The sequence below is a fragment of the Furipterus horrens genome, unplaced genomic scaffold, assembly GCF_987537825.1.
Source record: "Furipterus horrens unplaced genomic scaffold, mFurHor1.1.pri manual_scaffold_6, whole genome shotgun sequence".
Taxonomy (NCBI): domain Eukaryota; kingdom Metazoa; phylum Chordata; class Mammalia; order Chiroptera; family Furipteridae; genus Furipterus; species Furipterus horrens.
The window spans coordinates 146,309,692-146,323,572 of record NW_028327176.1 but is presented as its reverse complement, the minus strand read 5'-3'; the positions used below and the strand labels follow the sequence as shown (position 1 = coordinate 146,323,572).

At 41.0% G+C, this 13,881-nt stretch overlaps 1 protein-coding gene across 2 annotated transcripts in view; it reads left to right on the top strand.

The window, feature by feature from the left end:
- POPDC1 (popeye domain cAMP effector 1) overlaps positions 1-13,819 on the top strand; it is a 38,430-nt gene extending 24,611 nt beyond the window's left edge. The window contains exons 9-10 of one of the 2 annotated variants that reach the window (XM_090279708.1): positions 10,202-10,282; positions 12,426-12,490. In XM_090279708.1, coding sequence (XP_090135834.1) covers positions 10,202-10,257 — 56 coding nt within the window. In that variant the 3' untranslated portion in view covers positions 10,258-10,282; positions 12,426-12,490. Of the gene's footprint in view, positions 1-10,201; positions 10,283-12,425 lie in introns of both variants that reach the window. The other variant, XM_090279707.1, reaches the window with a different exon arrangement.
- The last annotated feature ends 62 nt before the right edge of the window (positions 13,820-13,881 follow it).

Genomic DNA, 13,881 nt, shown 5'->3' with positions numbered 1-13,881 from the left:
AAATTGGAAATATGAGCTGCTTATTCACTTGTTCCAGCACCATAGGGGGAGGAGCTGGAATACTAACCTAAATATCTTGTCTGATTCCAAAGCCCATGCTGTTAGCCCATATTGTCTCTGTGTTTTAAAAAGAGAAGAAAAAAATCCATATAACACTTGACAAGCGCTGTACAGTTTACAGGTCACTTCCGTACCCATTCTCTCTCTTGAACCTGACAGCTCTGCTAGCAAGGCACAGCGCTGTTATTACTCACCCCTTTGCAAGATGAGCCACCTACACTCAGAGAGAGGTAGTGCTTGCCCACACTCACTTCCTTCCCCTCCAACCTGCTTCTTTGGAGAAATCTACCATTCCCCCGCCCTTCATTATGACCGAGCAGAGCTGCAAATAGGATTTCCTAGACTGGTTAATTTCCATTTCAATGAAATTTTCCCCTTATTCTTTGTAGGAGGGTTCTACAGAAGAACATTAAAAATTAAGCAATGGGGTTGGTGGAGGAGGTGAAAGAGGATATAAGGGGAGTAAATGGAAATGGGAAAAAATACAATAAAAAATTATTAGATTTTTAACAAAATTAACCAATCATATTCTCCAGCCTTTTAGCTTTTAGTGAGCTTTCACTTTGCCTCTCATGTTCTTACAGAATTATGAGCAAAACTACTCTCTAAAAATTAAATTTATTTTGTATACTTTCCTAATTAAGCAACTTTTACCTTATTCCATTTAGTCATTAACTTAAATAAAGAAGTAGACTTAAGCATAAAAATGCATATGAACACTTCTCATAATTATTTTTCAAATCAGGATCAGATGTACCCATTGCTGTTGGTGAATACATCTCTAAAGTCTCTTGATTTCTGAGCTTCCCTTTCATCTTTGTCTGATCCTCTGTATGTGTGTTTCTGCATTTTTGTTTTGTTTGGGGTTTTTTGTTTGTCCTGTAGAATGCTGATTCTTAAATGTAAATGAGCCTATCAATCACTTGGAGATCTCATTAAAGATTCTAATACAGACTGGGGTGGGGCCTGGGAGTCCACCCATTTAACAAAGACGATGTGATGCCACTGTGTCTGCTCCCTGGGCTGCAATTCTGAGTAGCTAGGCTGTCGAATTCCTACATTCTGGAATTTTGCTGATTTTATACGTTACTTGTGTTTTCTGTCTACTGGTAGGTAGAAGCTAGGGGCTTGCATAGATTCTGGTGAAGGCACAATTTTAAAGATCTTGAACAGTTTGGGATATAATGCTACAAACATATTTCGTAACATTCTACAGCATGTGTTCAGTGTAACAGAAATGCAATTCAGGAAAAGGTGAAGGGGAACTTCCGGTGAAGCATTTCAGCGAAATTTCTGCTGATCTCATTTCTTATGCTGTGCTCTGTTTTCACTCATCACTTGATGCTAAATTCAGAGCAAGATCACTGCTCTCTACTACACAGATTCTGTATTCCACATCCAATTTTTATTTAAAGGGATGGAAGTGAAGTAACAAGATAGTCTAAGAAAAAATGGTTTCTACTCATTTATTCAGTAGCTCACAATCCAATTAATTTAACTCTTGCTTCACTGACTTGAGTTTCATGGCTGGAAGTGTCATAGGAAGCCAAGAAGGGACAAGATGTTCAGAACATGTAAGAAGATTCTAAGCTTCCTTCTCTCTGCTCCTGGACCAAGGTGCTTATCAGGGTACTTGTCATCTTGTCTTCCTTACGCAGTTTAGATCCCCACATAAAATATGTAACACACACACACATACACACACACAGATTGATTGTCCTTGGCAGTTCCATCACTGATAAGTGGTGCTGAACACAGGCATTGTCATGGCAACAGGAGGACATATCATGTTTCCTTTAAAGTTGCAGAACTTTATTTTAGTTCATTGTAGTTAACCTATTGTTTGGTTTGTTTTTTAAATCCTGAGGCAATATAGGCAGTACATTCCATTGGAACTCATTTTTTAAAAGGTTTTATTATTTTAAACCATCAATTTTTTTCGGAAATTATACTTAAAATTTATGACTTTTTAAAAGATTATGAAATATTTAGAAATATTTCTTACAAAATTTTTTTCAAGTACTTTTTGTTATTAATGTCAACATGGTGCTTTGGACAGTCTACTAATTTCATGTGACCTGGTTGCACAAATATGCTTTAAGTCAAATTAGCCTACATCTGGTTAGCATTCTTGTCTGCAAACACCAGCAACATATCTGACATAAGGACTTTCTCAGCTCTCTTACCTGTTTACTAACCTGGAAAGATACAAAAAGACAACACAGCATTCTTAATGTGAAGGCTGGTTTCACGAAATAATCTGTTCAACTCAATTTGTACTTAATTCCCCCTGTGAACAACTGTAGACTTCCAAACAATAAGCTTCACATGAATTATACAGACAGGTGGTGAGGAGATATGACCAGGCAGCAGGAATAGGGAGGAAGCGCCTGTGAACAGTTCTCAGACCCACGCAGGTGGCTGGTGCAAAGTGGTCCCCCCACGTTGTGGGTGAGTAGAGTTCAGCGGAGAGAGGTTAAACAACCTGGTCAAGGCTACGGCTAGCCCTGCCACAGAGAGGTGTTGACATTTGTTTTAAGTTCTTATTTTGCTGTCTTCCGTACAAATACCCATATCCATATGGGAGTGTAAACTTGTTTGGGGATATTTAACCACTGCTGTGGCAGCTTACTCATCCTGACTACGTTCACCTTCTCATTTAATCTTCACAGCCACCCAGTGGCATAAGTATGTTGCATTTTCCCCTTTCAGGGTTGGGGAATATGACATGTACCTCCTCTGGGTCTTTGTTCCCCTGGCCAGGAGGGGCTCTGCTGTCTCCTCAGCAATCTTGTAGATAGCCTATGTCTTCACACAGCATTTTCTCATTTGCAAAATGACTATCAAGGGATTTTATACAGTTATACATTCTTCATCTTTTATAGTCAAAAATTCAAAAAATTATCAAGCTAATATGCACCATTATATATCAAATATAAAAAAGTCTTTCAGTGTAAAGAACTAACACCCTCCAACCTAATTGTCCCCTAGGAGCAATCACATTGGAACCATTTTTGTTCAAAAATGTTAAATACTGTACTGTGATTTATTCATTTAGCCAGTTAACCTTCATCTACTAAGCGAACTTAGCTCACTTGTAACTTCCCTTTCCCCTTCTGCTCAGTACAGTGATGTCGCTAGGTTTTGTTCTTTTATCGTTTACCTTTGTGACATTAGATACATAATAAACCTCCATTTCTTTTTGACTCTGAGGCATTTTTAAAGGTAAGGACATTAACATCACTACCTTTCTTATTTTTTCCCTCTTCTACCTTCAAACTGTTGTGGGGATCTTTAACTTTTAAACAGTCAAGGTTGATAGCATATGCATTCTGTTCTCTCTTCTTCCAATTTTTAAAAAATTACAATAAAACACACAACATAAAATTTGCCATCTTAACCATTTTGAAGTGTACAGTTCAGTGGTATTAACACTCTGTTCTCTTTTGGTAATGGTAAGTAGCCCTTCCTTTGTCTGCGGGTTGTTTTGCAGAATTTAAAGCAAATTAAAAATGTTGACATTCTGATGATTTCTTCAAAACCAAACCGCTGGCTGTGACTACATTTCTTTCTTTTTTGATTCCAATGTCATGAGTCTCGTTCTGTTCAAAGGAGACTGTTCCTAATACCAAGTACAAACAGATTCTGCTTTTGTGCACACTATAAAAATCATGTCAAGTTACTCCATATTTTGACCTTCCTTTTTTCCCTGAAATTTTTTCTGTTTATTTGTTTTGCTTGGGGGGCCATCTTATTCACTGTATCCCCAGTATCTCCTAGCTCCTTACTCATTCCTTTAGGTGAAATCCTTTCATTTCTTACTAAAATCTGAGTGGTTGTTTCCTATTTGAATCATGCCTTTTCAGACTGCTTTCTGTTTCTATGGGTATCTCCAGTTGCCTTTCTTTTTCCTTATCCTTGCATTTTCTTTTCTTATATCTTCACTCTCTCAGTTCATCAATTCTGTGTTTCCTTTTGCTCGAGACAGTTCTCACAGTCTCCTCTCCTCCTGCCTCACCCTGGACTGGTAATTCTCTGCATCTGTTTCGTGGCTGCCACCCTGGAAGCACCTACCCTGTTCTGAATCTGCCCACCACCTCTGCATCCCGATAGCCTTTTTTCTGGGGCAGGAAGGGGCAGCAGGACTGTCACTGTTGCTTAGCTGCTCAAACCTGTGGCCGTACAGCCAGGGGCCCTCACCTCCTCTCTGAGTAGTCAGGAATCGGCCAGAGAAGACCTCTTGGGAGCCACTAACTTCCTGCACCCACGCCCTTTGCCCTGGTTTGTACACCTCTTTGCTTGAGGAACTCGCTGGTGTCAGTCCCTCCAAGAGAAGTTAGGTACAAGGTCCTTACCTCCTCTTCAGCATTATTGTTCAGAAAGCTTCAATCCAAACTTAATTTCTTAATTTAAAAATATCTAATGACCTCACTAAAAAATTTAATTAAAAACATTTATGGTATAAATAATCAAATGTAGGAAATGGGATGATAATCCTTCCTAGCAAAGAAGCTATTAAACCCTTCCCCATCCCCATTCATCAAAAAGTGAATAATATAATTAAAATTCTAAACCCCTGTAAGGTTTTTAATTACTTGCTAAAGCAGTTGGCCAGATGGTTAAACATAATAAAATTAAGAACACCTTGAAAGGAATAAAGAAAATGTCATCAAAGTTCAACAGAGGATAGGGGGACTCTTACATTGTATTGAATAGTTTACAGAAATGTCATTTCTTTTTAATAAATGTGTTTCTGAAGCAGAGAAAAATGTCACTTGACAAACTTCATTTCATGGTACTGTATTTATCTGAAGATTGAACTTGATGTCACTTATTTATTCCCTAGAACAGGGGTGACCTTCACTCTGGATTTAAGAACAACAAGTATGTCTGTTTACTTTGACTGCAAGGAGAGGCTCTCAGGCCCTCATAAGTAGAAGCACATTGAAATAGAAATAAGCTTAATAAGAACAGAATTCTGTCAAAGGCAATTTCTTTTACCTAATCTTTTATTACTCCATACCAGAATTTTGATGGTTACATAAGATCTTTCTGGTCCATATAAAAAAGGCTTCCCGTGGTTCTCTTTCTCTCTCTCTTTTTCAAGTATGGTTCACATTCTATATATTAGTTTCAAGGACACAGCACAGGCATTTATATAACTTGTCAGGCGATCCCCCTGATAAGCCTAGTACCTACCTGATACCATACATAGCTATTACATACTACAGTATTGACTATATTTCCTGTCCTGTACTTTATATCCCTGTGACTTCTTGTGGTCCTTTGACTTGAGACTTTAGGGAGACAAAAGGATCTGGGGGACAGCCAGAGCCCACCCTTCACAGATGCCCGTAGCCAACTTGCACATTGCAAAAGAAAGACCCCATACGCTAGCAAGCTTCTGTCCCCTTTAGCTAGGATCTGACACTAGCTGCCGTGTGAACGGGTCTATTGAGGTAACGCTGCTTCCCAGATCCAAATGCCCCTGTGGGTGTCCATGGTGCTGTCCCGGCTGTTCTCTGGCACGAGTGGAGGTATCCCCTGTTTGGTATCAGTCTCTTACATTTGCTCAAGCCTCTGTTTCTGAGTTCGAGTTTTTCTTTCTTACCCTCAGAACTGCTGGCCGGTGCTACACTTATTCCTCACCTGAGTCCACTGGGAACGTGCAGTATAGTGCACAGCACATTCTGCTCCACTGGCTTTGCCTTCTGGGTGCACTGGTGTCTATGGCAGGGATGGGTCAGTCTTTTGGGCAGAAGGTTTTTTCTTTTTTCTACCTGGTGTAATATGAAACAGTCCCCAAGCAACCATACTCTTGACATAACTGTTTAACAATTTCACACCAGGTAAGTCTGGATTGCAGTTCAGTCTGAGACTATTTGTTTTACATACTTTCTTAATAAACTCTGTTCATTAGCAACCTGAGCCCATTGGAAGGTGATTATAGCTAATAGCAAAAAGAAATGCTAATTATCTCTATGATTATAGTAAGTACGTATTGCGGGACTTTTAAAAATATTATATTTAATTATTTATTGCGGATTTTTCGCTATATCGCGGGATTTTGCAGTACTGTATACATATGTTGTTAAAGTTACATAGGTTTAAGAGTGTAGAATAAGTGTAAGGTTCCTACTTCGCAGGCGGGGTTCTGGAATGTAATACCTGCGATAAGCAAGGGAATACTGTACCAAAGGAAATAGTTCACCACTTTTGTCTCCCAATTGTAAAACTGGTTTTAATAGAAGGATAAAAATCAGTTTCCTGGAAAGTTTACGGAGTTATTTGCTTCTCTACAATTTGGAATAAATGAAAAGTTAAAATATTACAGAGGTCATGACCTCATAGTAATGGCCTTGGGTGCAAAAGTAGTTTGAAAAGCACTTAACTGAAGATAAGCTCAGTTTCTTCCCTTCTCCTCTCCTCATGCTCTCACATCTAGGTAAGATATTGGGCCTTCTGGGCAAATATGTGATAATGCTTCAGTGCATAAAATTAATGAAAAACCAGGCAAACTTATAGAAAGAATTTATTAATGTTCAACTTGTAAAATGTAAGATAGTTCCCTCAAAGCAGAATATTCTCTCTCTCTCTTTCTCCCTCTCTCTCTCTCTCTCTCTCTCTCTCTCTGTGTGTGTGTGTTTTTGCACTCCAAATTGGGTTTGGATTTATCAGTGGACAAAATAATGATATCTAGCAGCACAGTGATGGCCTCTTGAGTCTTTGCACTGAACCAGCAGGCCTCCTGCTGCGGTCGGAGAACACCAGGCCTGGGGGCCAGGCGAGCTCCTTGCTCTTGGAAGCCTGCCTTTCTTCTGGCCATGACAGTGGCAGATTCCCAGGTGACTGTCCTACTTGGCCCTCCTGGGTGGTGCAGGAGGCCCAGGCTAACTGAGGTTGGTACCAAATGTGGGCACTCTCTGCGACCGTGATTCCTATCAAGGTCTCAGGCAGCCAGCTGGCCCTGGGAAGCTTCTGGTGGTTACACTGAGGCTGCGTTTCTGTTGCAAAGCTTCAGGTGCATCTGCCCAGTGGGGAAAGAGCAACAGGCACTGTTGTTGGGGGAAGTGGGACCTGGGGACTTGTGGGTTCTAACCCTGCCACAAAGCCTGAAATGAAAGTGAACCTGGTACTCTCCATGGGAAAAGTGCTTTAGCAGAAAAAAATGCAGTCTTGTGGGACTATTGGGGCCACCTGGTTTATCCTGCTAGCATGTGTTTCAAGTGGTTCCCTCCCTGGTGAGAAAGGCATTCATCCGTAGCAGCTTCCCCACTGTTTGCTTTCACAGGTTGTTCAGGTTTAGCTTCTGGGTAGGAAGTAGAAATAATAGTATGAATGTGATGAATTACTCTGAAAAGTGCGCTGAGTTCCTGACAAATGAAAACATCAATGGCTCAATTCCCAGTCAGGGCACATGCCTGGGTTCAAATTCCCAGCTGGGGCACTTGAGAGGCAACCACATATAGATGTTTCTCTCCCTCTTTTTCCCTCCTTTCTCCTCTCTCTAAAAATAAGTAAATAAAATCTTAAAGATATATATATATATATTTTTTAAGTAGGTGGAGGTGGTCTCTTGGAGGTTAAAGATTTTATTAGAGATTAATGAAGTCTAATTTGCATTTAAAAAGTCAAATAATAAAGAAATAATGTTTAGGCCCTCTAAAATGATTTTAGACTATACTTCTGTCTAAATAAAATATTATAAATAATAATTATGAAGCATTACATATTTGGTAGAGCATTTACATGAGTCATTCAATTAGAGGTTCTCAAATGGGGGCAGCATTTGGCCCTATGGGGAACATTTAGCAACACTGGGAGACAGTGGGGTTGTCTCAAATGGGGAGATACATTGTTGGAATCTAGAGGATAGAGGTCAGGAATATTGCTACATGTTCTATAAAGCATAGGATAACCCCTCACAACAAAGAATTATCTGGCCTAAAAGTTCCAACCTGACTCAAAGTGTCAAGGTTCAGAAATTCTGTGGATCATTAACAACTTCTTGTCTTTATTAATAACAGTACTATACACACATCAAAGTATAAGTTTTAGAATGTGCTGGGATTCAGACTTAAGAGTCATCATCTCATAAATATTATTTTTATTGTTTCCCTTTACCCTCAAATAAAACACCTTCTTTTATGCTTATGTTCAAATTCTCCTGAGATTGATTTCCACAGTTCAAATATTAGTGAGATTTAAAAATTAAAGATGTTGTATTTTAAACTGAATATTGTTAGTCCATGTTCCCATTTTTTACAGTGGAGACAGAATACAAAAGAGATGAAGGGAGTGAGTAGGGGTTTGTATGGCTGATTGGAGGAAAACTTCGTAGCAGGTGACGGCACTGACACACCTTACTTGGCAGACAACGCTCCTTGCTGTAAGCACTGTCAAGTCTGCCAAGCACATGAAAGGGACTTAGCTCAGAACGTGAGAGAGAATAGGGATGACAGTCCCCTTCCGTAGTGAGGGTTTACTGTCTGCACTTGGATGCTGCTGGTGCCCCACTGGTAAGGTGGGGGCTTGACCCAGCAAAGCTGAAATGTTTGGCCCTGTGTCTCTCCCATGTCCTCAGCATCAGCTTTCTAAAGGCCTGTGCGGTTTTGGAGGGGGGATTTTTTTCACGTACTAAGAAATCATCAAGGACCTGCTTTGTGCGGGGTACTTCTGAGCGGCTGCAAGCAGGGGAGGCTTATTTCCCTGTATGGGAGAGGTGCACGTAATTACGACCACTATGTGGTATAGAGGGTGTAGTGGCCGTGGTTGTCTAGAGGAGAATAGAATTTCCCCATGGAAGGAATTAGGGAAGACTACAAAGGAAGGAGGTGAAGTTTGAACTCCATCTTGAGAAATGAATAGGAATTTGGTGAGTAGAGATGGAAATGGAAAGACTGTTCCAGGTGGAGAGAAAAGCAAGAGAAGAGAGAAAGGATGGGTTGCATTTGGGGATCAGTTGAGTTTGCCAGAGCTTGGACTAGAGGGTGGCCAAACCTGGAGACCTCTGGATGCCACTCCAGGACTGTGGATGACTCTTGCCTTAATATCCTTTAATGTTATGTAGTAACCACTGCAGCTCTTTCTTTCCCAGGAAAATATAGTCAAAACAGAGTAAGTTCTTTCACAGAAAACTGAAAGTTCTTGGCAAGTTTTCGCTAGGTTGTTTCCGGTCCTCTCTTCATTTTCTCTCAGTGGGAAAATGTAGCGATTAGTGAGGTAGTGAGAGGCTCAGAACATTTCGGCCCCAATGTAGATAGGAGCTTTAGGATACTGTAGATCATCACACCTGCTTTGATAGATGGGCTTAAAAACTAGAAATCAATTGGTCCCACTTCCCCAGTCAAAATAAACTAGACTTGTTTCCGTTATGTGTTGTATACAGTTATTTCTGAATGCTCTACATTATTGATTTGGTTTAATGCTCTCTTAGATGTGCCCTCTTCTTTGTTCTGAGGGTTTTATCTGATTGCAAATATTCAGCCTAAGTTAATATTTTATGAGATTCAATTGTAACTTTAAGGCTCTGACTAGTGTGGCTCAGTGGGTTAGGTGTAGTTCTACAACCGGAGGTTGCCAGTTTGATTCCCAGTCAGGGCACATGCCTGGGTTGCGGGCCAGGTCCCCGGCTGGGGGAGTGCGAAAGGCAGCTGATCAATGTTTCTCTTGCACATCTGTTTTTTCTCCCTCTCTTTCTCCCTCCTGTCCCCTCTCTCTAAAAATAAGTAAATGAAATCTTTTTAAAAATTATTACTTGAGGCTAGACACATGGTGAAAGGCATGGCTGTTGTTAAAAAAGAAGAAGAAGAAGAAGAAGAAGAAGAAGAAGAAGATAACTGTGCTCCAGTCAGGGCACTTTAGACTGAGAAATACAAACCCCTATTCATGCACTAGTCCCACATCCTTTCTTTGCCATTCCTATGGGCGCCAATGAACTTTAACAGGTTTTCTAATTATTTAGGCTATTGCCCTCCAAAGACCATATTAATACACTCATTTTATTGACTTACAAATATTTACAAAGTGTTTATCATATCCCACACACTGACCTAATTAAGAACTTTAAAAATATTAAGACATTTGTTCCTTCTAACAGCCATATGAAGTAGATAACATCGTTATTATTCCTGTTTTACAGATGGGGAAATCAAGGCACAGAGAAGTGAAGTAACTTGCCCAAGGTCACACAGATAGTATTCATTGCTACTTGAGTAGACATGTGAGTTGAAGGTTGTGTTTGGTGCGTCTGGTGTCACCTGCGTGAAAAAGGATAAAAAGACCTTGCCTGGGAGGATCCTGCCATGCTGTGCTCTGTGATAGAATTCAGCTCTTGGACCATTTTTAATACAGGCTTATTTTCTACAGTTTGTCACTAGTTGTCTTTCAAGAAACTTAGTATTTTAATTGACTGTAATTGTTTGAAAGTGAACAATTTCTGTGTATGTACACCAAACACATAAGCTATACCGAAGTCCAGGCCTGCATATGACCTTTTTATTTTGGAAGATGTGGCTGTTGGTAGTGGCATTTTCCCAGATGTATGGCAGTGACTATATAGTTAATATGAAATGACATTTAGTGACATTTTCTTTAAAAATTTTTTTTTTATTCTTACCCAAGGACATTGTTTTATGGCTTTTTTCTTTTTTTTTTTTTTTTTTTTTTTTTTTAAGAGAGGGAGGGAAAGAGAGGAACATTGATGCGAGAAAGAAGCATCAGTTGGTTGTCCCCTATACATTCCCAGACCAGGGATCGTTCTCACCAGACTGGGGATCTTGCATACCAGGACCGGGTATTGAGCCCTCAACCTTGGCATGTATCCTGACTAAGAATTGAACCTGCAACCCTTCAATTACGCGATGTTGCTCCAACCAATTGAGCCACACTGGCCAGGGCCATTTAGTGACCTTTTCTATGTGCCAATCACCCTGCTCAGCACATTATATGGTTATTTTGTTTAATCCTCCCAACAACCCTACAAGGCAGGTCCTGTGACTATCTCTTTTCTACAGACATGGCAACTGAGGCCCAGAGAGGCATAGTAATGGAGCCCCTGTCGCATAACTAGGAAGCAGCAGAGCAGGGACTTGAACCCTGGAATTGTCTCCTGAGCCTCTGGTCTAGACCACTGTGCATGCTGCCTGCCTCTGTGCCAGCGGACCTGCGGCTGGCCTCTGACTCTCCTTTCTGACTGACTGCAGCATGCTCCCAGGGCTGGCCGGCCCTGATGGCTGCTGTTGAGTCTGGCCAAGGAGTAACAGTTGATGTGGATAAATTTTTTGTAGCCGTTCTGCTTCCTGTCTTTATAGGATCCTGCTACTTGCCTTTGCTGTACAGCAAGTATTTGAAGAGTCGGATCTCACCCATTACTCTTCCATCATCAACCTTACACCCAACCTGAGTTCAGCATTTGCTGAATACCACTCTGTCTTGCTAGCAGGCAAGAAGAAGGTGGCACAGGTGTGGGTGGGGCAGATGGACTCTGACAAGCTAGAGCTTGACATTGAATGTGGGAACCCTGTGGAGGGGACTTTCTGTTTGTGATGTCATGTGAGCTGCTCATTAGGCACCTTGAGGAGTCTATGCACCTATTTATAATAAGTTCTCTTACTTTTGGACAATCTTTTTTTCTACATCAGGCACGGTGTCCATTATATGGTAGATGCTCAATAAACTTTTGGTGAATGTGTGAATGAAAGAGGGACTGAATGAATGAATCACTTATTGCTTGCTCCTTTTGATTAAATGGCATCCTAAAAGCTCTGGGATGCTCTCACCTTTGTTGCTACTTGGGATTGTATTTTCTCCACCTGGCTCTTCCCTCCTGAATGCAGGGGCCCTCTCCCTGTCCCGTGTGTCCGCTGCCCCCCTCTGCATCTCCATATCAGTCCAGGGAGTGGCTGGATAGGTAGTGGCAAGACCTGTTCTCTTAGGCAGTGCTACAGATGGTGTTAGGTTCTATTGTTTTAGAATAAAACCATACTTTAGGGAAATTAGGAGTTAAATCAGCTTTCTAGGGACTCCAGTCACCATATGTGACATTAATGTAGGAATATTCTTGAGTCCTAAACAGATTTCAGGGGCACCTACTGGGAACTGCATGTGTTTGAGAAGCTCCTGCCATAGAAGCACACGCAGTAGAATTTGCGCCACATCTCTTCACATGACTGAGAATCACTTCTTGACTTGGTTGTTTTATTGAAATGCTGGATTGAAAATATAGTGTTCAGGGAAACTACGTTCCTGGTACCAGCAGATTCCCAGGGGAGTTTGTTTTCTAGTTGGAGTTTAAAATTGATACATCATGTCAACCTCAGGACAGGCCATGCATTAAGTGGTTTTTCTTTCTGTGTCTTTGACAGATGTGTCATCCCCACACCAGCGAGCCTCTGCCAAGATGAAACCAATAGAAGAAGGAGTGGAAGATGACGATGAGGTCTTTGAACCTGTGTCTCCAAAGACGTTAAAAGTCCATCAGTTGCCTTGATCGGAGAGAACAGTCAAGTTACCAAAATGAAAACTGTCTTGAAGAGATCCTGAAAAATACCAGCACTTTTTCACTGCTTTTAGATTATTCTGCTTTAGGACATCCAGACGGGTACAGTCTGAGGGCAGAAAAGTGAGGGAGAGTCATAAACAAGAAGGGTATTTTAGCTGTCCTTTTTATTGGCCAGCTTTTTAAGTGGTCATTTTCCTGAGCCTTCTGACTAAAACCAGTTGTATTTGAGATGTGTTTTCACAGTATTTTCTAGATACACTTGTATTTTAACTTTAAAAAATCTTAGTGTTCTGTCAAATGCCTTTTCACCTATTTTCCTAAGCTGTGAGTCAGCTTCCTCACAGCCGAATTTTTCTCATAGTGCTGTCCATTTGATAGCTTTAACAATGTCAGTTTGAAATTGAAATTGAAGTGACATCAAAAAGCGGGGAATCTCAGGCTTTGCTCAATTGATTTTTAGATGGAAATTTTAAAGAAAAACGTGGTTTGACTGTTTATTCTTCTCCCAGGATAGACACATTACTCCACTCGATCACCTTATTTATTTGGGCATTGTGTAGATAGCTTGATAATGAGCAAAAATCATCAGACTTTGCTCACATTACCCTTATATTATGCTATTTGAACACTGGTTGGAAGCTTAAAAGCTTGGAAGATAACAGATGGAAGCAGTTCTGAACTCGGTGTCCACCTTCAGCCAAATTCACCTGGGTGTGGAGCCATCTTGTCCCACATGTTCTGGCAAGGAAAACACTTGACTTGGGGCGGGGAGGATAGGAAAGTGAGGTGGCCAAGCAGGTGGCACAGAACCAGATGACTGACAGAGCAGCTTTGTCGTTTGGTCAGGATTGTGACATTTCATATTTTCCTCCAGACATAGATATCTAACATGTGTGAGCTGCGAATGTGAACCCAGTGTGGGGGCAGACGGTGGACCACAGGCCATGCAGTGGGCTCCCAGCCTTGCTATTGCTGTGAGGGTCTTGCTTCCACTCTCCTTTCTACCAGAGTCATGTTTTAGGGAACGGTGGTATTTGGCTGGCAGGAAATAAGAAGCTGGTTTGAATCGTCAGTCACTCTGGTCAGTGTGCCTGTAGCACTGAGTCGGATGAAGCCCACGGATCGGCTCTGCTACATCATAGCCCATCGATGCTTCTTTTGCTGCATCCACTACAACCAACTTTGGGTCAGTCCCCTGTTATACTTCAAAGCTAAGAAAAATTCCAAATGAAAATGTCTTCAGGTGAGCTGAGCCGAAAGAAGCATCTCTTGCTAAGAGGTCATTTCTGATAGAGAATGTAAATAAGCTACTCTAGTGT